General features: G+C 42.8%; 2 protein-coding genes across 9 annotated transcripts in view; one reads left to right on the top strand and one right to left on the bottom strand.

Moving 5' to 3' along the window:
• Positions 1–27,830, top strand: part of TASP1 (taspase 1) — a 349,892-nt gene that overhangs the window by 308,766 nt on the left and 13,296 nt on the right. For 4 of the 8 annotated variants that reach the window (XR_011996969.1, XR_011996971.1, XR_011996970.1 and 1 more), the window contains exon 14: positions 22,559–23,681. Coding sequence is in view for 3 of the 8 variants with exons in the window: in XM_072736405.1 (XP_072592506.1) it covers positions 22,559–22,690 (132 nt within the window). In the remaining 5 variants the exon portion in view is untranslated. Of the gene's footprint in view, positions 1–11,506; positions 11,904–22,558; positions 27,298–27,830 lie in introns of those variants that run through there. The other 4 variants (XR_011996973.1, XM_072736405.1, XM_072736406.1 and 1 more) reach the window with 2 other exon arrangements.
• The window catches only part of ISM1 (isthmin 1), a 72,206-nt gene continuing 66,039 nt past the window's right edge, over positions 21,664–27,830 (bottom strand). Inside the window, exons 5-6 of the mRNA XM_072736403.1 lie at positions 27,113–27,202; positions 21,664–23,385 (exon numbers count right to left, since the gene is read on the bottom strand). Coding sequence (XP_072592504.1) covers positions 22,868–23,385; positions 27,113–27,202 — 608 coding nt within the window. The 3' untranslated portion in view covers positions 21,664–22,867. The remainder of the gene's footprint in view (positions 23,386–27,112; positions 27,203–27,830) is intronic.

The following is a 27,830-nucleotide window of genomic DNA, read 5'->3' as shown; positions in this document are numbered from 1 at the left end:
AGTGGAGAATCACCATGTTGGTGATTTCTACACATACATGCCAGGCCAGCTTCATGGATATGTGAGTTGGGCAGTGGCAAGGGCCTGTGCTCAGTAGGGCCCCATGCTTGTTTGAATGCTCTGCTGTTGCCATCTTGACATTCTTAATAATTTTATCTTATGTTGCATATGTGAATCTGACAGGGCAATGGAGCATGTATATGAGCTGAGGAGATATATACAATATATGGATCTGCTGTTCTTTGGTGCTTATTTGCAATTAGTGTTTGCAGTGGCCCATGAGTATAGAACTCCGGTAGACCAGTGATGCATGGGACTCCAGCACAATTCAAAGCATGTATGTGTACAACATGCAAAGCAATCTATAGTATTGATAGCCCTAGGAGGTCACATTTTCTGTTCAAACCAGACTTGCTTTAAATGCAGAAAGAAGAAAAGGGCATTGTAAGAAACATGAGCGATCAAGTAGCTTTATCATATCTTATATTAGCCAACCTTGTGTTCTGGTAATGATACAGAAGGAAAGAAAGGACAATGAATTGCTTCTTCCCTTTCAGTCCTTCTTAACTCATCAATAAGCCCAAAACAGAGACTCGGTAGAATGTGTGTAAAGAAGTAAGATAAAACACTTGAGGGCAGCCCCCGGTGGCTTAGCGGTTTAGCGCCGCCTTCTGCCTGGGGTGTGATCCTAGAGACCCAGGATCAAGTCCCATGTCAGGTTCCCTGCATGGAGTCTGCTTCTCCCTCTGCCTGTGTGCCTGCCAATCTCTCTCTCTCTCTCTCTGTGTCTGTCATGAATAAATAAATAAAATCTTAAAAAACAACAAACAAACAAATAAAAAAAACCACTTGAGTTAGCCTTGTACAGCATTTCCACTGGTCTGGTAAGAACAAAACTCATATATTCATGTATGAGGGATGAAATACAAATTGTGTAATTGTGGTGATTCCTTGTACAAGTTAAACCCTCTTATATTTTCATTTAAAAGTAGTGTTATACAATTTAAGGATGAATGGTAAAATACATTCTAATAACTTAAATTTTATTTATATATATACATATATATACACACATATATTTTTTTACTTAGAACAACATAAAATAGCAAATAGAAAAACACCATGACAAGTCAAAGGGGGAGAAAGCTTCACAAATTACCAAACTCACCCAAGATAAAATAGGTACTTGAATAAACCTACAATTAAATGACTTGAATCCATAGTTTAAACCTTCCACTAAAGAAAATTCTAGACTTAGATTTTCTCACTGGCGTATTCTACTAATTATCCTAAAAAGATATACTACTAATTCTATACAATCTCCTCCAGGAAATAAAGGAAGAGGCAACCTTCCTTTCCTTTTTATTTCTTTCTCCCCTGCCTCCCTTTCTTTTTTAGAGAGGAAGGAAGGGAGAGGCTGAGGGAGAGGGAGGGGGGAGAGAGAGAGAGAGAGAGAGAGAGAGAGAATCTTAAGGGGGCTCCATGCTCAGTACAGAACCCCATGTGGAACTTGATCTCAAGACCCTGAGATCATGACCTGAACCAAAATAAAGTCAAATGCTTCACTGACTGAGCCATCCAGGCACCCCAAGAGGTGACATTTCTAATTTCATTTTATGACACCTGATTTATCCTGATACCAAAATCAATGACACTGAAAGAAATGAAAACTATAGACCAATATCCCTCAGGAATACAGGTCCAAAAATCCACAACAAAATGTTAGAAAATAAAATTTAACAGTGTATAAAACCAATAGGGCTTATCTAGCATATGTAAGGCTGATTCAATATTCAAAAAATTAATCACTGTAATCTAGCATATTCACAGTTGAAAGAAGAAAGATCATATAATAGATACAGAAAAAGCATTTAACAAAATTTAACCTTGATTCAGGATAAAAATTCTCAACAAATAAGGAATAAAACAACCCCAATTTAATAACATTTTTTAAAATATTTTATTTATTTATTTGTCAGAGAGAGAGAGAGCATGAGAGCACAAGCAGGGGGAGTGGTGGGCAGAGGGAGTGAGAGAAGTAGGTTACCCACTGAGCAGGGAGCCCATTGCAGGGCTAGATCCCAAGACTCTGAGATCATGATCTGAGTCAAAGGCAGATTCTTAACCAACTGAGCCACCCAGGCACCCCTAAAACTGATATTTTACAAAAGTCCTATCATCACACCAACTTCATACTTAATGGCTTTCTCTCTAGGATTGGGAGCAAGGTGAGAATGTCTACTCATTATTTCTATTCTGCTTTATACTGGAAGTCCTAGCCATTGCAGTAGCAAGAACAGGAAATAAGAGGCATTCTGAAGGGAGAGGAAAAAATTAAAACTGTCCCTGTTTGCAAGTGACACAATTGTCTATGTATAAAATCTTGAGGAATTTCTAAGAAAAAAGTCACAGAACTAATAGTGAGTTTAACAAGGTTACAGGATATGAGGTAATCACAAAATCAGTTGTTTTTCTATATCCTAGCAATGGATAATGGAAACTGAAATTTTTTAAAGGTATGATTATTGTATTACTTTGCTAGGGCTGCCATAACAAAGTACCACAGAGCCGATGGTTTAAACAATAGAAACATTTTTTCACAATTCTGGAGGCCAGAAGTCTGAGATGAAGGTTTTGGCAAGGTAGGTTTCTTGTGAGGCTTCTCACCTTGGCTTGTGGATGGTCATCTTCTCTGTGTCCTCACAGTGTCTTCTCTCTGTGCATGTCTGTGTCCTATTCTCTTCTTCCTATAAGGACAGAGTCATTTTGGATTAAGGCTCACCCTCATGACCTCATTTTAACTTCATTATCTCTTTAAAGATTCTATCTCTAAATATAGTTATGTTCTGAAGTACTGGGGGTTAGGACTTCAACACATGAATATTGGGGATGGGAGTATACAATTCAGATCATAACACTCATTAACATAAGCTATTATGACATAAGCTATGTTATGACATAAGCTATTGTTAAAAATGAAACACTTCATTTATAAATCTAAAAGTATGTGCAGACTCTCTGTGCTGAAGGCTTCAAAATATTATGAAAGAAATCAAAGATGTCCTATTATTTAGGGGAAACATAGCATGTTTATGGATTGCAATTTACTCTGCAATTAAACATAGTAAAATGTCTAATCTACCCACATTGGCCTATGGATTTGAGGTCATTTCACTCAAAATGCCATCAGGATTTTTTGTAGTTAAGAACAAGATGTTTCCAAAATGTATATGGAAAATTTAAGGAATTGGGATAAGCAAAACAATTTTGAAAAAGAATAAAGTTGGTGAACTCATTCTGATTTAAAGACTTGCCTTAAAGCTACAGTAATTAAGACAATGAAGTATTGGGGAAGGGATAAACTTATATATCAGCAAAACAAAATAGAGCATCCAGAAAAAGATTCACACAAGCAAAATCAACGTATTATTGACAAAAGTGCAAAGGTAATTAAAAGAAGAGAGGATAGTTTTTTCAACAAATAGTGTTGGAATAATTGGACATCCTATGTAAAAAAGTGAACTTTGACCTCAGCCTCACACTTATACAAAAATTAACTCAAAGGGAATCACAGCCCTAAATATAAAATGTAAAACTATATAAAAATTTAAAAAAGAAAATCTCCCTGATCTGGGGTTTCATAAAGACATTTTAGACATGACACCAAAAGTAAAATAGATGAATGTAGAAAAAAACTGTAGTCTGAAAGAAAATATCTAAAACCCATATATCTGACAACCTGTGTCCTACCTGTATCTTTCAAAACTCAACAGAAGCAAAACAAACAACCCAATTTTAAAAATGAGAAAAATATTTACACAGATATTCCCTGAAAGAGGGTATGTGGAAGACAAGTAAACACATGAAAAGATGTTCAATGTCATTAACTATCAAGGAAATTCAAACAAAGAACATAATGAGGTATTACTCTGTACCTACTAAAATGACTCAAATAAAAAAAATACTGACAGTACCAAGTGTTGATGAGGACATGTGGCAACTAAAATGCTTACACGTTGTTGGTGGGAATTCAAAACAGTACAGCTATTTGGTATTTTCTTAAAAAGTCAAGCATGCATTTATGATATGACCCAGCTATCCCCCTCCTAGATATTTACCCTAGAGAAATGAGATCTTAGGTGCACACAGAAACCTTTATGTAATTGTTTATAGCAGCTCTTGTCATAATCACCCAACACTAGAAACAACTTAAATGTCCCTTACTAAGTGATAAACGAACTGTGGTATATTCATACAACGAATAAAATAATAAACCATTCACACATACACACAACAACATAACAACTTGGATAAATCGCAGAGGCATTATGTCCAGTGAAAGGAGCCATTTGCAAATATTTTGTATGTTTTGAATGCAAATATTTGTATTGCAAATGCAAGGAGCCACTTGCAATGTACTGTATGTTTCTAGTTGCATGACATTTCAAAAAGACAAAACTATAGTGATCAGTGCTTGCCAGGGGTCAGGAGGGTGGGATGGAAGATGTAACTACAGCAGGCAGTAAGAGAGTTTTCTGGGGGTTACTGAAACTTTTTTAAATCCATAAAGTAGCCTCCATTTCAAACTGCTGTGAAGAACAAGATTTTCTTTCAAGGTGAGTGTGAAGCACTCTTCTTTCAAAAATTTCTATTAATGAATCAATTCTGTGAGTAATTCATGGCATAAATAAGAAAAATCATGCCCAAATCGATGAATCCAGTTCATCAAATGGGAATTACGAATTAATACGCATTACCCACATTTCAGTATTTTGATGCTTGTAGGATTTACTGAAGAGCCGAGCCTTTTGGATCTGGCTTTCATCTGAAGTGACTTCTGCCTTCTGAGGGCAGCAGAGGGATTTTGGTCATGGTCAAGTCTCTGGAGGCAGACAATCAGATGACTGTTCCAGGAAACAGGTTGGGGTGCAGAAAGCCATACTATAAGCGGTACCCCTTCTTATAGCCGAAATTATGAGTCCTCTCATGACATCTAATCCCTGCTCTTTTCTGCTTTGTTTGGGAATCAAAGCAACAGGTTTCTTCCCATTTTATTCATGGAGACAGATATTAGAAAAGCAAGCAAACAAGAGCGCTAAACAAATACATTTTAAGTTCAAGGTCTGCACGTGTTGCAGATTTTCTTTCCTCACTTTTCATTCCCAAACTTGTTTTCAGAAGGGACCAGAGACCTCTAACCCCTTCTAAGAACAAAAGATAATAGTCTCAGTTGTGGTATCATTTGTGTTTCCCCTGAGAAGGGAGATTCTCCAGGGAGACCCCCCATTTGCCAGACTGTCTTGTGGGCACCCCCTGGTGGTCACTGAGGTGGAGTGTCTCTCTGTTCCTGGCATCCAGAAAGAAGATCCTCGCTGGAACGCTTCTATAAAACTAATAGAAACCTTCTGATTTTTCTTTGGAGCAGCAAGAAATAGATGACCAGCAAGAGAAGAAGGAGCAGAAAAGACACAAAATGTTTTCTGGACAAATGGTGTTAACATGTAGTCATCAGGGCTAGGAGTCCTTGTGTTTTTCTGCCAGCTGCATGAGCAAATCTCTTTGCCCTCTCTCTGTGCTTTAGTTTTCTCATCCGGAAAATAAGAAACTTAAACTAGATTATTTCTAAGAGTGCTTTGGCTTTTAACTTATTTCCCATGCAATATATGTGTGTTTAATAAGTGTCTTTTACATAGAGGTGTTGGAAGCCATGTCTGCTCCCTGACTTGGCACCAGCCCTGAGAAGAGATCAGTCCTGGGGAATTGAAAACAATGTGAAGACATCTTGTAGGCATCTTTTTGACCCCCATCACCTACCATTTTCCACCTGTGAAAGGGAAAGCATCCTGAATGTTTGAAATAGTTGATAATGATCAAGGCATAATCAAAGCCAGTTGAAACTTAGTTTCTTCCAAGAGGCTCTCATCCAATCACAGTTAAAACCCGTAAGCCTTCAGAAAGACGTAAGGATGTACATTTAAATCCTACAGTCCTGATAACAACGTAGACAAGACCCTCTTTCTCTATTTTTGGGTTCTGCTCATCACTTTAAGGTTTAATAAATCCTGAAACTAAAAGTCATATTTTAAAAATACACCTCACATTTGTTTGTCTTATAATGAGGCAATTGATTTCCACAATGGCCTGTGTATTTTTAAGCAACTCACTTAGTTGCTCCCACCTCCATTTCCTTACCTGTGAGTGGGGAATATGAAAGAGAACACCCATGAGGACATGTTTTGTAAGGGGCCACATGAGCATGTGTCAGTGTTATTGAAGTTGATTCTGATTCATAGCCAGACCCCAGCGATGTACCTGACAGCTGCAACATTTTCCGACAGAACATCAAGCAACTATTTCACATGTTTCTTGGCTTAAAGTGATAATTCCTCTTTAATGCAAATGGTCCTTAAAAGGAGGAAGATAGATAACATTTCTTAGAGAAAAATACATCCTAAAAGTGACGAACTGACTATACTGAAATCCGGAAAGACTCACAAGAAATACTGAGTTTCCCAACAATTTGGCTATGAAAAAATCATTTCTGTTGGGAGAAGAGGACAGAAAAGGGTTTGTTCAGTCTCCCATAAGGAAGCCTCCATTTCAAGCTGCTGGTACTGAAGAGCAAGATTTTCTTTCAAGGCAAATGTTAAAAACTCTTCTTTTAAAAATTGCTTTTAACAGTCAACTTGAGGGGTGCCTGGGTGGCTCAGTCCTTTAAGTGTCTGCCTTTGGCTCAGATCCCAGGGTCCTGGAATTGAGCCTGCATCGGCTCCCTGCTCAATGGGGAGTCTGCTTCTCCTCTTCCCTCTGCCTTTGCTCCTTCACCCCCACTCGTGCTCTCTCTTTCTCTCTCTCAAATAAATAAAATAAAATAAAATAAATAATCAACTCGAGCCCATGGCTTGTGTAAGAGAAACCAGGTCCAAACTGATGAACCCAGCTCATCAAATGGGAGTAATAATCATAAGGGATTTATAAAGATTAAATAAGATAATATATATTTTAAGTGCCCAAAAAATAAAGGATTGGGCAGTCTGGGTGGCTCAGAGGTTTAGCGCTGCCTTCAGCCCAGGATGTGATCCTGGAGTCCCGGGATCGAGTCCCACATCAGGCTCCCTGCATGGAGCCTGCTTGTCCCTCTGCCTGTGTCTCTGCCTCTCTCTCTCTCTCTCTCTCTCTCTCTCTATGTCTCTCATAAATAAATAAATAAAATCTTTAAAAAAAAATAAAGGACCAAGAAGTCTTAGCTCCTTCTGCGCTGTACGTGTTTGTTTTTGAAAGTAAAGGATACAAGGATCTCAGCTGCACTGGAAAAAAAATTGTGCTGAGCTTTCTCTGTGGTAATGCACTGGAGGGTGACTCTGGTTCTATAGTCTTTTATCCAGGGGGATGAACTCTTTCTACCTCTGTTTCCTGTCCTGTTCCCCTTGAGCCATTGTATTTCTGATAAGTGACTTCCCTCCCTTTTGAACCAGCCTCCAGCTTTTTCAGCACCTGTCTTTTCAACAGGTCAGCCTTTGTGTGTCTCCTACTTTCTGAGAACACACCCCACCCCGCTCCAGCTCACCGGCTCATCCTTTGGACCACGGAATGGGGACAGTGGCACTCCTCTCTTGGCCTCTATCCCACATCAGTCTGGTTGCTCCTCCCCCAGCGCCTGCTTTTCCTCAGAGTTGTCCTGACACAGTGCCTGGCATGTGGGGAAAAAATCCTTGTGACAAGTGGCTGCGTACCTTTTAGGACTCCTTTGATCCGAGGGGAATGGTGGGTGGTGGGGAGTCTATGCAGAGAAGTGGAAATGGTGTGCCTTTCCTCGGTGCACACCTAGTTGTTCTGGGAAGCCAGGGAGGACTGTGGCTTGGCCGAACATTTTCTGCCTTACTTTGTCAAATGTTGTCTCTTCTTCCTACAGTAATCCTGGGGACTCTTTTCATCCCAGTGTTTTATTCCAAATGGAATGTTAAGAGGGTTCAGATGCTAAGAGACAGCTCAGGGCGGTGGGGGTGGGGAGAGGTGTGAGCTTGTCCAGATCTGTGGCTTTGCCAGGACTGTTTTTAAGTTGACGCAGGACTAAATAAAAAGCCCCTTGCTTTGATCTCAGGGACTTCCTGGGTAGACTGTCTGATTAGATAAAGATCACGTATCCCCCTACCCCCCATCCTTTAGGAAGTAATCTAAGCTTTGCAGGCATTCCTTGTCTTGTACTCCTGTCTCCTTCTCAAAGTCTATTTCTCTCTCTGTCTCATTGGATCCCTCCCTGGGTCTTGGGTTTTTCTTTCTGTTTTAGCAGGAAAAGGAGCCTGAGAAAGTAGGGCACTTCTTCTCCCCCTTTAAGCCTTCTTAAGTTATTTAGAAACAAAGCAAAAGCTTTGTTTGAGAGCCTCATATGGACCTCGTCTGGTCCTGGGCATCAAAGGGAATTGGTCTCTGTTTGCAACATGGGCAGCTGCTGGGATGCTATGAAGCAATCGAGGTGGCAGGTGGAGGGTTTGGAGAGAGAAATAGAGTCAGTCCCTGAACTGGGTTCATCAGCCAAGACAACAGAGTATAAGGTGAATGTTGTGTGCGGGCATCTCTTCTCTTGGAGCAACCTGTAACTATGTAATTTAGACCCGGATACTCAGGAGATGCCCCAGAAACTGTCTCTGACAGTGATGAATTGTCTTGTTCTTGGGATTGGGGCAATAAAAAAAAAAGCTTGAACCTAAAGACGTGCCAAATTAAAAATCACCTAGGGTGGGTGATAGATTCTCAGCTTTGTTCAGGAGACTCTCTTTAAGACATTAAGAAATGAGATTTGTAAAAGATTTTATGCACTTTTAATATTTTATTTTGGGACGCTTGGGTTGCTCAGTGGTTTAGTGCCCACCTTCAGCCCAGGACATGATCCTGGAGACCCGGGATCGAGTTCCACATCAGGCTTCCTGCATGGAGCCTGCTTCTCCCTCTGCCTGTGTCTCTGCCTCTCTCTCCGTGTCTCTCGTGAATAAATAAATAAAATCTTAAAAAAATTATTTTATTTAAACCTCTGTGCCAGTCATTCTTCTAAGTGATACACACAATGTACATAATATAAATGTTAATTCATTAAATCCTCATGATAACCCTATTGCAACAGTACCAAATGGGAAACTACAGCACAGAGCAGTGAAGTGTCTTGCTCAAGGTTACACAGCTAGCATGTGGCAGATTAAAGATTCAAATCCAGGGAGTCTAGCCCAAGACTAACTCTGCTGCCCAGCCCTGCTACCACACCCCCCCACCCCGCCAATACACATGTGCTTAGAAATTCTCTGAGAAAATACACATGGGGAGAAAACATATGCATTTATGAATTCAGTAACATTTTAAAATATTTTCACCCATGTGAAAAATCATCACCCGTGTATATGGGAGGCAGCTGAATGTAGAGGTTCATTCTTCAGTTTCATTTCTTTGAAATTTCTTTGAAACATTTCTTTGAAAGCTGGCTGTGTGTGCCTGGCCCTGGGCTAGGTGCTGGGGATTGCACAGAGACTGAAATGCACCAGGTTCCCGCATTCAAGCTGAGGCTTTAAGACCACGGGCCTGGGCCAAGAGACCAAGGATCACGTGCGCACAGCAATGCTACTGAGGGTTTTAGATGCTATGGGACCGGGGACCTGGAACTTCCCGGAACAGAGCATTTCTCTCCTTGGATCTGAGTGACAATCATCACTTAGCCCTAAGAGGAAAAGCCCTGCTCAAAGCCATGTTCTGCGTGAGGCTTATTGCCTGGTCTGCTCACACTTGCCATAAAAATATGTGACTGCAGTTGTCACAAAAATTCATATGGTTTAGGCCCCTGTGGAAGAAACTGCTAATTTTCTCTCTAGTATCTTCTTTATTTGTCATGGACCTCGTTAGCTGGGGGACTTGGCTACCTAGATAAAGACATCCTCCTCTCTTGCAACCAGTTGAGGCCGGAGGACTGAGTTCTGGTGAATGGGATGCAAAGAGAAATGTGCCTGCAACTTCTGAGAAGTCTTTTTCACTCCTTTCTCTTTTTTGCTGGCTGGAGTATGAATGTGATTGCTGGAGCTTGGGTGGTCATTTTAGACCATGAAGTGGAAATGGCTTGAAGAGAAATGTGGAAGAAACTGGATCCCATGACTACTTGGGACTATTAAAGGCCAGGCTTATTTTTCACAAGACAGTGATAAACTTCTATCTTATTTAAGCCATGGTTATCTTGTTTGATATAGCCTCCCTCTTAAATGATATGCGATGTGGTTTTATTCTTATTTATTTGAATATCCCTAAAGTTACACAGTATCTGTCTGATATGCTTCATTTCTTTTTAATTTCTTTTAAAGATTATTTATTTATTTCAGAGAGAGAGAGAGAGAGAGAAAGAGAGAGTGAGCATAAGAGTGAGCATAAACAGGGAGGCAAGGTAGATAGAGAAGCAGACTCCCTGCCATCCAGGGACCCCAATGTGGGACTCGATCCCAATCATGACCTGAGTCAAAGGCAGATGCTTAACTGACTGAGCCACCCAGGGATCCTTGTTTTCTGTTTAAATTAACCAGAGGTAAGTTCTCTTGGTTTCAGCCTTGAGTCCCTATGGCATCATCTCTCTCAATGTGCTGCCCTTGGGTTTGCAAGCACAGGAGTATACCAATGCTTTTAAGGTTAAAATATCTCCTGAAACACAGAGCTAGTGTACCACCCAGAACTCTGCTAATGAAGTCTGAATTCTTTTCAGAATTTCGAAAGTATTTTTGCTTGAGGTGTACTCTACTATCCCTTCCATGGATTTGTCTTTTCTGGGAAAAAAGATAAGATGCTGTGTTTTTCCAGGGCCCATGACCCCTCAGACTTTGCTTGGGGGGGAGGGGGTCTCACTGAGGGGCATGGTTAATAGGGCCAATGGTCCCCAGGGCCCATGACCCCTCAGCTTTTGTTGGGAGTAGGGGGAGGCTTTCGCTGCAGGGCATGGTTGATGGGGTCAGTGGTCTGAGTTATTGGTCACTTCCCATGGGAAGCCTGGGCCCTTTGCTCTGTAGCTCCACCTGCTGCACATCAAACTTAACCCCTTCATACCTTCAGTCATCATAGCAACCTTAGAACTCTAAAAACCAACTCTCTCTCTCTCTCTCTCTCTCTCTCTTTTTTTTTTTTTTTTGACAAATAGGCTAGAGTGAGGGATTTTTTTTCAGGCTTCCATTTCACCATCCTTTTCCCCTTTATTTCTCTCTGTTCTCTAATCGGTACCTTGCTGGGCCTTCTTCTTCCACCTCCCTGAGTGACTGTGCCCTGCTATGATTAAGTGGGGCTCACTTCTCGAACCTTGGTCCCTGGAGACCCAGACAAGATGTGGATCAGTAGCCCCTGGTGTGTCCAAGCTCTGCCTTCTATAACCTCCAGTTTCTGACAGAAGTAGAAACACCTGGCATGTCAGGCTCACATCTGGTTCATCCAGCAGAAACCAGAAGTTGCTCACAGAGTTGTTCTTACTCTGGTTTTCTACAATTCGATTTTTCAGGGGAACGGAGAGTGGGAAAAACCTGTGGCAGATGGATGAGGAGTCATCGTGATGGCTGTGGGATAGACCCTCTGATGGACCAGTGGGGACCAGGGGCCCGACTTGAACTTGGAAGGTGCTCAGATGAGAATAAAATCCCACTCCTTCACACCCCACCCCGATGCTGGTTCCCTGTAGAAAAGGTGGGACAGAGGGGACAGAAGTACCTGCACATTTGACATCCAAAGGGTGAAAGAAGAAATGTGGGTTTGGAGCCAGACATACCCTGGTTTAAATATGGATCTACTACTTGAGTGATCATGGGCAAGTCTTTCTACTACCTGAGGCTTGAGGTCCTCACCTGTGACATTTTATTTATTTATTTATTTATTTATTTATTTATTTATTTAATTTTATTCATTAGACACACAAAAGGGGGGGGCGGGCACAGAGACACAGGCAGAGGGAGAAGCAGCTCCATGCAGGGAGCCCCGATGTGGGACTTGATCCCGGAACTCCAGGATCATGCCCTGGGCCAAAGGCAGGTGCTAAACTGCTGAGCCACCCAGGGATCCCCTCACCTGTGACATTTTAAAAGGGTGGCTGAGTTGATTTCCTGATTCAATATCTAGCACAAAGGAAATGCTCAGTAAGCGGGCATTTCACACTGAAATGGGACCCAGTGGCCTCAGAAGGGGCAGTTCTCATGTTTTCTTTGGCTCTTCCAGCAGATCTGGGAGCAGAACTGCAGGGGGCATGACAGGAAGTGTGATTTAGCAAGGCTGTGGGATGAGCTCGGGGCCTTCCATTCAGTAGGTGCTGGATTTGGGACCATGTTCCCAGTCCTGGCCTCTGTTTATCCCAAACTGTGCACACAAGAAATGAAGTTAGAATCTGAATTTGGGGAGAGGCAGTGTGTTCTTCTCTTGAAAGAACGAAGGCAAGTGTTAGTTGGAGTGGCTTCCTTGCCTAGGAGTTGGTGAATACAGACGTCCCAACTCTAATATTACCATTACCAACCAATGGCAGCCTGCACATCATCCTCTGTGTATGGACTTATATGTGCCAAGGGGCATTAGACTCATGACCTTGTAGGATGCCATCCAACCTCACTACATCATTTATTTTTTCCCTTCAGTTTTGTGTATTTTTAGTACTTAGTTGAAAATATATTACACATACAGAAAATAATGTAACAACTGTTCATTACCCAATGCTCAGACTTTTTTTAATAATAAATTTATTTTTTATTGGTGTTCAATTTGCCAACATACAGAATAACACCCAGTGCTCATCCTGTCAAGTGCCCCCCTCAGTGCCCGTCACCCCCACCCCCCGCCCTCCTCCCCTTCCACCACCCCTAGTTCTTTCCCAGAGTTAGGAGTCTTCATGTTCTGTCTCCCTTTCTGATATTTCCCACACATTTCTTCTCCCTTCCCCTATATTCCCTTTCACTATTATTTATATTCCCCAAATGAATGAGAACATATAATTTTGTCCTTCTCCGATTGACTTACTTCACTCAGCATAATACCCTCCAGTTCCATCCACGTTGAAGCAAATGGTGGGTATTTGTCATTTCTAATGGCTGAGCAATATTCCATTGTATACATAAACCACATCTTCTTTATCCATTCATCTTTCGATGGACACCGAGGCTCCTTCCACAGTTTGGCTATTGTGGACATTGCTGCTAGAAACATCGGGGTGCAGGTGTCCTGGCGTTTCATTGCCAATGCTCAGACTTAACCAGTATTAATATCTTGTAGTATATTTTAGGTTTCTTTTTTTAAAATACCATATTTCCTCTAATGTTTTCCACTTTTCCCACCTACTCACTGTCATCCATCCTCAGTTGTAACCGTTACCTTGAAATTGGATGGTTAGCCTTCCTGTGCATAATTTAGTACTATTACCTATGTTGATGTCCACACATAATATAGCATTGTTTTGTGACTCTTTAAATTATTGAAATTGTGTAAAACTTCATATATCCATTTGCAATTTACTTTTTTACATATTATATTTTTAGGACACATCTGTGACAGTAGGCATAGCTTTAGATCATTCATTTTAGCAGCTGGATAGTATTCTATCTTATTAATGCATGGTTTATTTGGCCATTCCTCTGTTGGTAGACAAGTTGTTTCCAATTTTTGACAATAGAAAGAAAGCCCTCAGGAGTGAAATTGGTGATTTCTGCTATAACCACTTTACAGCATCCACTGTACTAGGTATAGTCAAATTACCCCCATAAGCAATGGCAATAAGAATTTCTGTTTTTTCACCATCTTGCCAACACTTGTTATCGTTAGACTTTTTTCCCCCTAAATAAAATGCGGCAGCTCTGATTTATTAAGTACAGTCTCTGTAATTAATCACATCCTCATCTGGTCCCATCGTATCTATCACTTTGTAATATAGTCATCTGAACTAGTCACCCCACTGAACCATTCATTTATGACTGGGTTCCTGCTCCTTTTTGTGTCTCCAGTATCCAGCATGGTGAATTGTGACAAGCACACAGCAAATGCTCAGCACACATACATTGACTTAAATCTAAAGAATAAAAATATCAAAGAAAGGTTAGTGTAGGGATAGAACCAATATTGATCAAAGAACCAGAACCTTCAATCACTCCTGGGTAGAATGTCAACCAGTAACTTTGGAAAACCCTTGGACAGTATCTACTAATACTGTGCATGCCTGAGGACCTGTTAATTACACTCCCAATAGAAATGTGTCTATATGAGCACTAAAAGACACACCTGAACTGTTCACAGCAGCGCTGTTTGTAAAAGCTCCAAAATGGCAACCACCCAAATGCCTGTTCATGGCAGAAAGGTAAATAGAAACTTGCAATACTGGACAATGATGAGAATGAATGGCTGATAACTCCAAACAGCAATATGGAAGACTCACACAAAATGATGTTGAACAAAAGATGCCAGACCTCAAGGAGCATATGTCAGAGGACTCTATCAACGTTCGAAAATCAGGCAAAACAAATCTAGTGTCATGATATTGATTACTTTTGGTGGAAAGTGGGTGCTGCCTGGAAGGTAGCATAGGAGTGATGGTAATGTTTTATTTATTTTGTGTTGAGGTAACATTTACATATGGTGAAATCCAATCTTTCTATAAGTGGACAATTCATTGAATTTTGACAAATATATATGGTTGTGTAGCCACCACCATAATCGAGATATAGACCATTTCATCCCAGCGAGTTTCCTCATGACCCTTCAATTATTTCTTGACTTTGGTCATGACTGTGTTTACCTTGTGAAAATTTACTGAGCTACACATTTATGACATGTGTACATTTTTCTGATTGTATGTTATACATCAATAAAATGTTTATTTATTTATTTATTTATTTATTTATTTATTTATTTATTTGAGTATTCAAAACAAACAAACAAAAAGATTGGCCCAAAGAATAGAAGTTGGCCACAAAAACGCCAGTTGGGTGGCAAAAGGAATGAAAGAGGAGCAGTGAGGAAGGCAATTGGAATGGTACAGGGTAGAAATCTTGAAGAAGAGAAAACAGAGAGTGAGTTTGCTTTTATCCCAAACTTCAATTTTTTACATTTGCTGATGGTGAGTGGCATGAACCAAGCTTTATCTCCCTCGAACAGGATCCCTGCTTTCCTCCTTTTTTGTTTTCTCTTCATCATATCCTGTAATAGTGGGAGGGAGCACTCAAGAGTTGCTCCATGGAGGGCTCTTTCCTGAGGTCTGGAGAAGGTGGGCCTTGACTTCCACTCCATAGAGTCAGTCACCAGGTGAGGACCGTAAAACATTTTTGAAGAAAAATCTTCCCTCCACAGCAATCAGCACAAAACACCTCATTCTCTTTTGACTGAAGGAATCCTAACCAGGTGGCTCTGGGGCACGAGGCCCCTGGAAATCTCTTCCTGGTCTTGGCTGGTCCCTGCATGGGCATTTGAAGGTCCGTGGGGACAGGTGCATCAGTGGTGTGGGTCTCCCCAGTCTTGCCCTGTATAAAGACCTCACTTTAGTTATATTGACAACAGGGGCAATGAGTTACCTTAGGAGGTCCAGAGAGGATTTTGTCTTGGGAAATCCTGGCTTTTCTCTTTGCTTTTCCCCTCCCTCCTTCTCCATCTGCTAAGCTTTCCAAAGATAAAATAGAACAAAACCTGCGCTGGGTGTAGAGGGGTGAAGGAGGACAGAGCTAGACAAAGCAAAACCGCATGTCTACTGGTGTGAAATCTTGAAGTGGTGCTTGTTAAGATCTGCTACTGCTCCATTTCACTAAGGAATTAAAGGCATACTTCATTTAGGCCATTCCCTTCCATGGCAAATAAACCTAATATGTAGTCATGACCTTTGAGAAAAATAAACTTAGCTGCATAGAGAAAAAAGTTCCTTTTTTCTTTTTTAAAAGTCAGGCTTGAAATTTTTATATCCTTTGAGTCATGTTCTTGAAGCAATTGGCTGGTTAGTTCAAGAAATGTTACTTTCCCAATTCAAACATGACATTTTGAAAATCATCCATGAATTACATGCCTCAAGAATGAAAGACTTTTCTGTGCCGTTTGAAAGTTGTTTTTTAAGTTTATAATTTTTTTTATTTTGAGGGCAATCATGAATATCTGTAAGGGCACATTTACTATTCCCAGAACAGATAGAAAATTAACAAAGTTGTAAAATTCTTACCCAGCTTTGCTTTTGCAGCTGTGTTTCAATCCAGCTCCCCCCCTCCCCGCCAATTCCCCAGCTGCCAAAATGGTTGAAGATGATGTTCTTTTTACCATTCTAGGCAAGGCACTGATCTTTGTACGTTGACTTTCCAAACCTCTACATGGAGATGGAGATAGAAAAAAACAAAAACAAAAAACAAAAAAACAGAAAACCTAATCATCTCTAAGCTTTGTTCTTCTGGTTCAACAAAGAGTTGCTAGTCTCATAAATTTGTTCCTAAGATGTCTTACCTTCTGATCCCAGAAAGTGCCCCTCTTCTTCTAATCCTGTATGGTAAACCAACACTAAGCCTCAGAAAAGCAATGGGCTGTAAGCTTTCTGTCTTAATTTATACTACTGTATTCAGGATCTGTACACATGGATGTATGTTCCTGAGTATACCCACCCAGTAATTACTGCGGCAAGCCTTTAATTAGTCTAAAATAGTGCAGGCATAATGTGACAACCCACACATTTTTCCATTGGAAACTGTAAGTGGATGACAAAGGGAGAACCCCATCCTCTTCTCTCCCCGCACATAACTTCCTGTGAAGCTTTTTCATGATTTTGTATGTCAGGCCCCACTGCTCATGGGGGCATTGATCACCGTCGCTTAGTTAATTAGAACAGTGCTACTCAAAGTGTGGTCAGTGGAGCAGGGTTGGTTTGTAGCCAGCAAGGAGATGAATTCAAAGGTTAGGAGAAGGTGTTCAGCAGTTTTTAGAGGTATCTGGCAGGGTCATTTTCTGTCTGCTGGATCAGTTTTCAGAAAAACTGAGGGTTTATAACTTTGGTTTGTAAAAGCTCAAAAATCTAGTAGAGTGCCAATCTCTGGTCAGTATGAGATGGCTTTTCTTTTTTGGTAGAGTTATCACCAACAGCCAAGCCTCATCTCTTGCAGGAGCATGATGGTAATGATAGTAAGCTTATGTTTGAATAGCATTCAGTAAGTATTAAAACAAAGTTATGTGTTGGTTTGGGACTCCCCTAGAAACGAATCCAAAGAAAATGATTGGAGCAGGTAGGACACTGGGGAGATGATTCCAGCAAGCAACAAAAGGAGAGTGGGGAAGAAACACAGGGATGGGAAGAAAGCCAATAGATAACATGTTAGCAAGCCAGTTACCCTGTGGGGGCCTGGAGCTCAGTCCCGATGGAGCTCTGAGAATAGAATAAAACATGCTTCAGAATTGCTCCACTTGAGAGTGAGGAAGCTGGAGTATTCATCCGCATAGTTCTGCTCAGTCGACTGTTAAGTGCTCTGTGGAGCACTGTTAACTCCCTGGCATTTGAGTCTGTTCCTGTGCAAGCCGAGGAGCCCCATCACCCAGAGAGAGTGATCAGGCAAAGGCTTCCAGGAGCTTCCAGTTGAGAGCTGGGCTGGTGGACACATATGTGTAGGAAGTGTGGGAAGTGCCAAGGGGGTTGTGCCAGTGATTAGGTAGGACAGGTGGTCTTAGTCAATTGATAGATAGTAAACCGAGGACGGGTTAGCACTATAATACACTGTGGAAGATGGTGAGGGGCTGGGAAAGCCCTTTCTTCTTTGGTCGCTTGCTTTGGGCCCATCCAGAGTCCTGTCCGCTGCCTTTCACTCCTGCCTTGTGTAGCCAGGTGGTCTACCTCTGTGGCAGACACAGGCTGAGTGCGTACATAGCCTATTTAGGCTTCCTGCACCCCCAAAGTCCCAGCTAAACTCTATTTCTCAATTGTCCTCCCAAAAGAGTGTGGCATGGAACAGAGCTGTGGAGATGGAGTGGAAATGATGTACAGTACTTCTCCGCTTGACCTATGTAAACCTTTATGCTTGTCCTGCCTGCTCTTTACTCAAGTAGACAGGAATTGAGCTGATTCCCAGGACATCCCAGAGAGTCACATCTTGAAGACGGCTGAGCCACAGTATAGAAGGAGCCTGGACCCCTGGGTCATCACTTAGAGGAAAGCCACTGACCAGAAACATACCATAGATTTTTACTGTTTTAAGCCACTGTGATTTTAAGGATTACCTTTAAAAAAAAAAAAAGATTATTTATTCATGAGAGATACAAAGAGAGGCAGAGACATAGGCAGAGGGAGAAGCAGGTTCTTTGCGGGAGCCGGATGTAGGACTTGATCCCAGGACCTCAGGATCACGACCTGAGCCAAAGGCAGACACTCAACCACTGAGGCGCCCAGGCATCCGGATTTTGAGGATTACCCATTACAGCAATTAGTATTGCCATAAGTAATACAACATACGTGTGTGATCAAATTTATTTTTCTTTACATTATCTATCACTCTTTCAGATTATGTGCTTACATATTTTTTGGCTGTCTGCTTTCCAACAGGAAGACTTGGATTTGTATACAGTTAAAGCTCTGGCCTCTGGAATAGTGCCTGGCAACTAGTAGGTGGTCAGTATATAGTTGCCAAATGACTAAATACCAATGCCCAAACTTCATTGCACATGGTATCTGACAGGCCCCAGGAACTTCGTGGTTCTTGTCTTAATTCTCATAACAACTGCATGAGGAAATGGAAATCCACAGGAGCTGATTCACCTGTCCAGTGGAACCCAGTAGGCAAGTGTGAGAACCCGGAACTGGAATACAGGCAGTTTGCATCAACCTTCAAATTCTTCAGCTCTCTGCACATTGCCTGACATCTGCCTGGTAAGGTGCTAGGAACTAGGGGTGTAGAGAAGCACGGGATGCAACACTCACCTCTGAGGCCCACCCAACAGGTGACAGCATGGGGCTTGCCTGCAGGAGGGATGTTGAGCTAGAAATGTTGAGCTCTGTTACTGACCCAACTGGAGCAAGGGCTCAGCTAGAGGAGCAAGCATCATCTTACAGAATGACACAGATGAACAAAATATGTAGAAATAAAGCCAGATCCTCTGTGCCCAATATGAGACACCATAAGGATTGTTGCAGGGGATTCAGCCGATTTGAATAAGTTGAGTAAAGGCAGAGTGAGTTAGAGGAAAACAAAAACCACACTGATCCTGTGAGTGTTGCAAAAACTTAGGAAGAGAGTAGAAGAAGGGTTAATGTTATGAATGTGGGCTTGGTGATTGGAAAGAACTGGCTTCAACCAGCTCTGCCATTTATAGAGCCTTAAGGCTTTGGGTAAGGTCACTAACCTTGTTAGGCTTCTTTTTCCGGTAAATGGATGTGATGCACTATGCCTGCTTCCCAGGGTAAAGGGAGTAAGTAGCCCAGAGGCACAAAGTGTGTGATCAGGAAACAGTGGCTAGTATAGTACTTATTCTGATCCCTAAGGTTAGACTGGAGAACTTTAATTTCCTGGCCACTGAACTACACAGAGAGAAATGCTCTGGAGACTATAATCATGGTGGACAATTGTACTGGGGCCAAAGAGAAGACTCCGCACGTTCAGTCCTCTTCCTGAACTTTCCCATTTGCAGCCACTAGAGGGCCCTGAGCATCTCTGTTTGCCACTCACTATTGGCTTGCTCACACATGGCACCCAAGAGGCCCAGAGATTATTAGAAAAGGGGGGTCTTTCCCCAGGGAGAAGCAAGGGAGCGAAAAATTCCATGGGAGGCCTTTGTAGAGCACTTGCTGATGGTCATATTTACAGGAACTTCAGGTGAGGTTGTAGGCAGCTACTTTGCTGCATGCTGCTGCTCTTAAGCACAAGGTCCATCTGCAAGAAGGGAATTACCTGGGGTTACCCTGGGGCCAGCTTGAGCCCCTGTGCTGGAAAAGATTGCCTTGTTTTAGTTGATACCTGAGCCGAGGGGTTTTGGCTTTCTGAGCATCACTCATTGGCTTTGGGACTGGAAAATAGCTTATCCTGATAGAGGCAGACCATCGTTCACCAGATTTCCAGAGGCGTGGCACTAACCTGATGATGTATAGGAGACTAGGGATGTATTCTGTATGCAAAGAGCCCAGGGGCCCTCGCTTGCCCCCGATTCACCTCATCTTCCAACTCTCATTTCATTAGGTCAGCAAGGTCTGTTATGAAAAGGCAATGAGCCCATTGAAAATACTGCTCGCATCAGTCATTCTCACTTTAGTAGGAAAGAGCTCTGTTCCTTTTCATCTTCTATGATAAATCCTTAATAAAGACACCTTAGGTATAGCTCCAAAACTTACCACTCTTGTTCCTCTGCTCATCACTCTAAACATGCGGCCTTTAGTAGACCCCAAGCTCCTTCCTTGTTCCTTATTTTTGTTCTTACTTTTTTCTAACTTCAAATGCATCCACTTCCCCCTCCCTCTTTGCTGCTTTATTAAATTCCACTCCTCCATTTGCCTCAACATGTACTTCCCTGATTCCTGCCTGTTTTCCCATAGTTTTTTGCGTTTACCCTTAATAAAACATTTATCAGAGGGTGTTATTGTTGTCCATTTTTTTCTCTCATCACTCAGTTGAGCTTCATATGTGTTTCATCTCCAGTCTCTGCTTGAATACCTGTCCCTACAGGGAACTTGCCATCTCAAAGGCAATGCAATCCATTGCAACCAACACTCTTTGCAGAAATAGTCTTCCTATTATTATTAGAAACCAAATCTGTTTCCCTGGTAAATAGATGTATTGATTCTCTCCCTACCAGTTCAGGTGCCTAAAACTCCTTCAGATGTCAATAAGGCTTCTCATGTCATAATTAGAAATAGCTCTTTAATATAAATGTTCTGAGAAGGGAAATGCATAGGTAATTCATTCTAAAGTGTAAATGATTGATAAGAGCTTTTCCAAAAGAACAAATATTATTAGGAGAACTTAAGGGTGGGATTAAGAATACCAAAGACACCACCGGGACACCAACAATTTGATAAAATAGAGAAAGAGCATTAGGCTAGGAAATGAAAGATGGGCCCAATGTGATATATTTTTCCCCTCTGAGTTTTGGTATTCTCATCTGGAAAAGGAATAATCTACATGATGAGTAGTTCTACTTACTTATGCCATTGCAGAATTTTGTCTGGAAGCAGCCCTGCTGACCTGGACCATCTCTCTGTCTCTCTCTTTTCTTTTCTTTCTTTTTTCTTTTTCTTTTTTTTTTTTTTGGTTGGGGGGAGATAGGGGAGAGGCAGAGGGAGAGGGAAAGAGAATTTTAAGCAGGCTCCAAGTGCAGCACAGAGCCCAACTTGGGGCTCAATCTCATGATCTGAGCTCAAGACTTGAGCTGAAATCAAGAATCAGATGCTTAACCAACTGAGCCACCCAGGTGCCCCTCACCTAGACTGCCTTTGCTCTGGCCTGCTCTTCTTTGCTCTTTCTTAGCTCTGAGTGTGCAAAAACTTACCTGTGTGTCAGGTTCAGTTCAGCCTCCTGGGGCCTGGGTTGACATTCTTGGTGCCAAAGATGCTATGAGTTATACCACCCACCATTGCATGAATCAGTGAGTCTTTTATTCCCACCTGGCTTGAACCTTCCTCTCCCCTGCCTTGAAGCCCTGGGCTTACCAGGGCTCTTTATGGTATTTGCATTATAAATATTTGCAGTTAACACATTTATTGCAGGTAACACATTTTATTATGATTTTAGTATATATTCTCTTCTCCTGGAGTTTTGCAAGTAAAGATTGCATAACAACAAACTCTTTATTTGTCCTAAGTTCCACACTACAGAACCAGGTCATATCACAATCGCTTGATGCACAAGACTCAATGACTCAATAAATACTTTACAAAAATAATGTAGTTTTTTTTCCTTTCTTAAAACATAAACAATTAGGATTTTCTAGACTTGAGTCCTCCTACTCTTTCTATATGTATTTACTGGGAATATATTGGCGGAGTAAAAAAATGTTACAATGGTATTAGACTAAAATAGATGAAATGAGGTTCATGTTCTTTTCCCATTTATTTTGCTTCTTTTTTTCTTTGGAAAAGTGCTACTACCTGTTTTTATGTCTGACCTTCCTGCAGCCTTCTGAACCTACTAAGACATAAGCAGAACTTCTGCCACTCTGAAGCCTTTTAGTAGAATTATAGCGTTATGCTGATATTGGCCTTTTATTTTAAAGCCTATTTAAAACCAGTCCTCAGATGTGCCCCTAAAATACCCGTGTGCCCCACACCCCCTATCCAATCTTAGGCAAGGGCATTCGGGAAGCCGAGACTCCAGCAAGGTGCCTCATGACTAAAGAACATTTGGTTTAAAGTGGGTGTTTTCTTGTTTTGATACACTTCTGTTGAGTTACTTAGTTAAAAAAAATAATAATTCCAAAATTCCCTTTCTCTCCCACATCCTTTAGCCCCTGTCTGAACTCTCACAGAAGCGATTAAACAGTTTCACAACTCCAGCGAAAAGGTTATGCTTAAGTCACATTCATATTAAATAAGTTATATATAAAAACTGCGTATAACGTTTACAGCTCGGTCTTTTCCGCTTTGCTTCTCTAGGAAACACTGGATCTGGGTGCGCATCGAATCCCACCTGCTATGGCTTCCAGGTTCTTCTTCTGGCTCCTCTGTCCTCGTCCTGCCGCCGACATCTCCCCCCGAGGAATTCCAAGGAGCTCCAGGGGCATCTAGGGTGGCGAGGTGGCTTCAGAGGGCAGCCACCGGGGCCTGGCGCGCACCCCTAGCGTGATTGATGAAAAATGCCCATGTGGTATACACACCTAGACATGGATGTGGGTAGGCGCGCCTCTGCCCCGGTGACGATCAGTGCAGTGCGTTTGTGTCACATATACCCGAGGTGGCATCTCCTTAGTACTCCCTGGCCTCTTGGAACTGCTTGATGTAGTCTTCGTCCGAGGGGCTCTCCGTGCACTTCTGTCCATTGTTGGGAGGCCGCGCCTCGTTGTATCTGCTCCAGTCGCCCTTGCAGATAATCCAGGGCAGGACGTCCACCTTGTAGTGGAGCTCGGCCGAGAACTCGGTGCTGATGAGGTTGGGCGTCCCCGCGCCTTTGCCCCTGGTGATGAGCTGCATGTTGTCGCCATAGCAACAGTGCTGGGCTGCCAGCGTGGTGCTCTCCAGGGACAGCATGGAGCGGATGCAGTAGCGGGCCGTGGGCTTGTAGATCTCCAGCTTCTCCTTGGGCCCGCTGGCGTCCTTCCAGCGGAAGTCCTTGCGCTTGATGCGGTCGAAGATGTCCGCCGTGCTGTAGGCCACCTCAGTGGGGTAGGAGCAGGGGCAGCTGGGCAGGTCGTTGATCACCTTGTGCATGTACTTCTGTAAGAACTCACTTTTGCAGCTCATCCACCGCTCACAGCTGTCCGTGTCTGAAAAAGACCGCAGGGACACCCTGTCACCACGTGCAAGACGGGCAGCTGGTTAACACTGAAGCCAAGTCCTGCCCTCCCGGGCCAGCCCCTGCGGTCGGGGAGCCACCAGCCCTCGGTTTGATCGTATTCACCACCACCACCCCCTTGAACTTGGGAACTTTATTCACCAGGCAACTTCCCCGCTTTAGGCTATGAAACATCTCCAGATGCACAGAAATGTAGAGAGAAGCTACTTCAGCAGTGACAACCTGTATGCCATCGCCTAGATTTCACCAGCACAACTGCTTCATCTGGTTTGTCTTTTGAAAATATATGATACTGTTATCCCTGAATTTTAGCAGTCATCTGGGGAAGAAAAGGGAGGATATGGGGGATAACCCTACTCTCCCCTAGAACAAAATGAAAAATAATTCAGAGGGCAAGTTTGAATCTCCTCTTTAAGTACATGGTGACAAGGGAGAAAGTGCCTCAAAGGAGGATGGTGGGACCAGGTTTTATTTGTGCCACTCCATGACTGGTTTAAACTAAAGCTGATGGCCTAATCTCTTAATCGTAGGCACCAGAGAGTGACAATCACTGTAAACAATCCATGTAATAAGATGCCTCAAAGAGGAAGGGGCTGGTGGCCTGTGTTTAGGGAACTTAACGTCTAGGCCAGAGGCTATGGACCTCTAGTCTTCCAGCCAGAACCTGCCCCCATGAGATTGTTGTATTTGGATCTTATAGAATTAAAAATATGTTGAATTAGTTGCCAATTAATTAATTGTTGGCTTCATTTAAGACTTAGGTGATTGCAGTTTATTAACGTGGATTCCTGGTTTTATTTGAAAAACCAAGGAATATTTATCTGGTCCTGCACTGCCCCATGGGAATGGCTGGACTTAGGAGCAGGCAAACAGTGACCACTGGTGAGCAGAAGACATCTGCTGGGGTTGTCTGGGGGAGGAGAACACATTCGGTGTCACAGGAACAGGCGTTATAGGGAAGGAAGTAAGGCTGTTGGTGTCCGATCGTGGGGCTCTTCAGTGTCGTTTAGGCTTGTTTGGAGGACACTAAGGAACTACTGATAGTTTTTGAGGGACAGTGAGCTATTGGCCAAGTGGCACAGTAAGGAGGATGTATTCAGTGCTGCTATCAGTGGCGAGAGTCCAGGTGGGAAGTGAAGGAAGAGGAGGGATCAAGGGTGGTCAGAGGGCTGCCAGGCCTGGGTGGGTTTGATGGTGAAGGAAGAAAGACATCAGAAGCAACTTCTCATCTCTGACCCAGGTGCCTGGAAGGCTGGTGGTGCCCTAAGAGGCAATCAAGTGGCCAGGCTGGGCGTGGGTTGGCGGGCAGTTTGGAGGAGGGCTCAGGCTTCTCTTCAGTGGAATGAGGACAGGAGAGATAGGGCATCTCTCAGGGGCTCAGAGAGGCCTGGCCTCAGATGAAGAATATGGGATCCTGTGTTTGGTGGCCTGGGATTGAATTCCAGCTCAAGCATCTAGCATACTGCTCATGCCCTCATGTAGGTGTTCTCCCTCACTGTGCTTCAGGATTCTCATCTCTCAACTGAGGACGAAAAGGACACCTATGTCCTAGAATGTGGTAAGGATCATGCTGAAGGAAAGTAGGGAGCCCACAGCATAGGGTCCAGGGTGCTGCTGCCAGTGGGGGTGTGCTAGGGCTCCATTTGGGCCTGAGCTCTAAGATTCCACCCCTGTGAGCCCCTGACCAGACAGTAGTGACAGAATGCAGGCTCCCTCCTGGGAAATGTGTGTCTACAAAGCCAGTGAGGGTCTCCTTTGGAGGGCATGGTCTTCAGAAACAATATTCAGTGAAGGCCCTAAAAAATGGCTTTGCTGTTTCCAGTGTGGACGGTCATCATAATTCATGTACCTGTAGGATATACATTGGCTTATTTTTACCTATCAAACTTTTGTGGGTCTTCAGTGTGATGGACATGCTCCAAATGCTTTGCAAATATTAACTAATTTAATTCTACAATAGCTCTGTCAGTTCACACTGTCATCTCATACCATTTTATAGATCAGACAATGGAGATACTACAAGGGGGACAATGCCCTTGTGCAGCTCAAGCTGTGTCCCATCTCTGTGAGGAATCCTCTGTTTGTCCTTCTCTATCCTCATTCCATGTTTTTCCTTGCCCTGGAAGGTTGTCCTACATGGACTATATCAATGGGCTCCCTCGAGCCCTGACTTCTCTTTGGGTTGATCCCAGGGGAGGACCTGGCCAGCGACCAGGGGGAGAGAAGAGAGTGAGGTCAAAGTATTTGTTCCTGTGTTTCCTCCCTCACTGTTGCAGGTTGGCCACATCCTTCTGAGAGCCAGGAGTGCTGTCAGGCAGCCCTCTCCACACATTTTTTCTATGGGTTCTGGTAGCCACTCCTTCCCCTGGTCCCTTCAGGCCAAGGGCGTCTTTCTATCCTGTTCACCTCTTTGCAAACAGACCCTAATCCAATGCTCCTCAATAACCTGATTTCAGTATGCTGTGTTTGCTCCTGCCCATTCCCATTCATCTCAGTTGGCTTTGTGCAACTGGAGCTATCCCTCTGCAAAAAAGCAAGCAGCTGCCTGTCTGTAGGGTGTATAGTATGGACAGACCTGAGAATCTCTCTGCCCCCAAAGACAGCCTTTGTTGCTCTACCATTTTATGTAAATTTACCACATTTAATCTTTCACTACTTTTTTTTTTTTTTTGGTGGGGGGAGGGAGTCACATGCATTATGTTTGTAGAAGGCTCCTGCTAAATGTAGTTCGTATGTGTGAAGGATGGAGATGCAAGTCCTGGATCACAAAGAATTTCTATACGGCCTCCTGTTTGGCTGATGAGGTAGGGTGGAAGTGAAAAGGCCAGGAAAGAATTTTCGGGTAGCATGAAGAAATGTGGCAGAAGGAGTCTCATCTTTCAGCAATAAAGAATTGCATCCTAAAGCACATGAAGCTATTTTTAATATATTTCTTTAAAAAAAAAAAGATTTTATTTATTTGTTTGAGAGAGAGAGCACAAGCAGAGGGAGGGGCAGGGGAGAAGCAAGCTCCCCACTAAGCAGGGAGCCAGATGCAAGGCTTGATTACAGGACCCTGGGATCATGACCTCAGCCAAAGGCAGCCACTTAACTGACTGAGCCACCCAGGAGCCCCATCTTGGACCTGAGAAGTCACTTTCAATTTGGCTTGGTTCACATTTATTGTGTTTGGTCTAGTACTTTCTAGCAGATAAGTAGCAGAGTATGCCAAGGGTTTACAAAAAATTTATGCGGTAGAGGGAGGCAGGCATAATACTAAGAAAGTTCCTTTTCCCTTCTTCCCTTGGGGGAAGAACTTTTGCTACAGAACTGAGACCAGCATTTCCTGACTTCTTGGGGACACTCAGTGAGTGCTACCAGAGGGGATTCCAAGGGGCCTGAGGCCCCATTTGAGACTGAATCCACGCTAAGGGAAGAGCAGCTCTGTCCCACCTCTTGCCCCGGAAGCTCTGTAGCAAGCAAGGCAGACACAGAGGGCACTCTGCTCAGCCTGGTGAAGGAGGCATGGGACTGCTCTCTCTTGCTTGGCGTATATTCAGTGAGCAAAAAATATGTTGAGAGAACTGGACCCCAGAAGAGGAAAATGAAACATTTAAATGGATCCTAGGATGGGATGGCACTGCAAAGGCAAAAGGAATCTCCAAAATATTAAATCAATATTTGGATTTAAAAAAAAGAGGGGGAAAAGATCTCCTTACCAACTTCAAATAGTTTGGTGGCATTAAACTCCTCACTTCCCGCAAGCAGACTCACTTCGGTGGCAGCTGTCCTGAAGGTGTCTTCAATTCCTAAACACAGACAAGAGCTCATTTTCCCCTAGTTATATGGAAAAAGTTACCCTCTACCGCCCCAGCAAATAAAGAAACAAATACACCTGAACAAAGCCTTTTTTGTATTCATTACTACTCATGGGTAGGAATTTGCCAGTGGAGGAAACAGTAAAAAGCAGGTAGTAGAGCATAAAATATATTAAAACCCCAGATACCATTTGCAGTATGAAATCAGATCCAAATGTGCCTGAATGAGTCTTAAGGAACTCATTCACTAGGGCCAGGAATGGGGTTTTGGGTGGTAGGGGACACGTGTCTGCCAGGCCTGTCTATCTGGTGGTATCAGGGTGACAAACTGGATTAGAGGCAGTTAATATTTTGTCTAGTGGTCAAAACCAGTTTTAAGGATTGACTGACTGGGTTCTAATCATTACTAACCTGTAACCTTTAAGCCACTTAAAATTCATGTGCCTCAGCTTTCACATCTGTAAAATGGGCAGAAATGAGTGCCCCACCTCCAGAGAGTTAAACACATTCTAATAAATTACGGGTAAAGAAAGCACCTACAGGAGTAAGTGGTAGGTGTTAGCTGATAATTTTCTCAGGAGTATTTTATAGCTCATTTTGGTGATGCAGCAGTTCATAG

Source organism: Vulpes vulpes, chromosome 14, assembly GCF_048418805.1.
Source record: "Vulpes vulpes isolate BD-2025 chromosome 14, VulVul3, whole genome shotgun sequence".
NCBI classification, from domain to species: domain Eukaryota; kingdom Metazoa; phylum Chordata; class Mammalia; order Carnivora; family Canidae; genus Vulpes; species Vulpes vulpes.
Note: the sequence above shows the minus strand (reverse complement) of the source record. Positions and strands in the feature narration are given on the sequence as shown.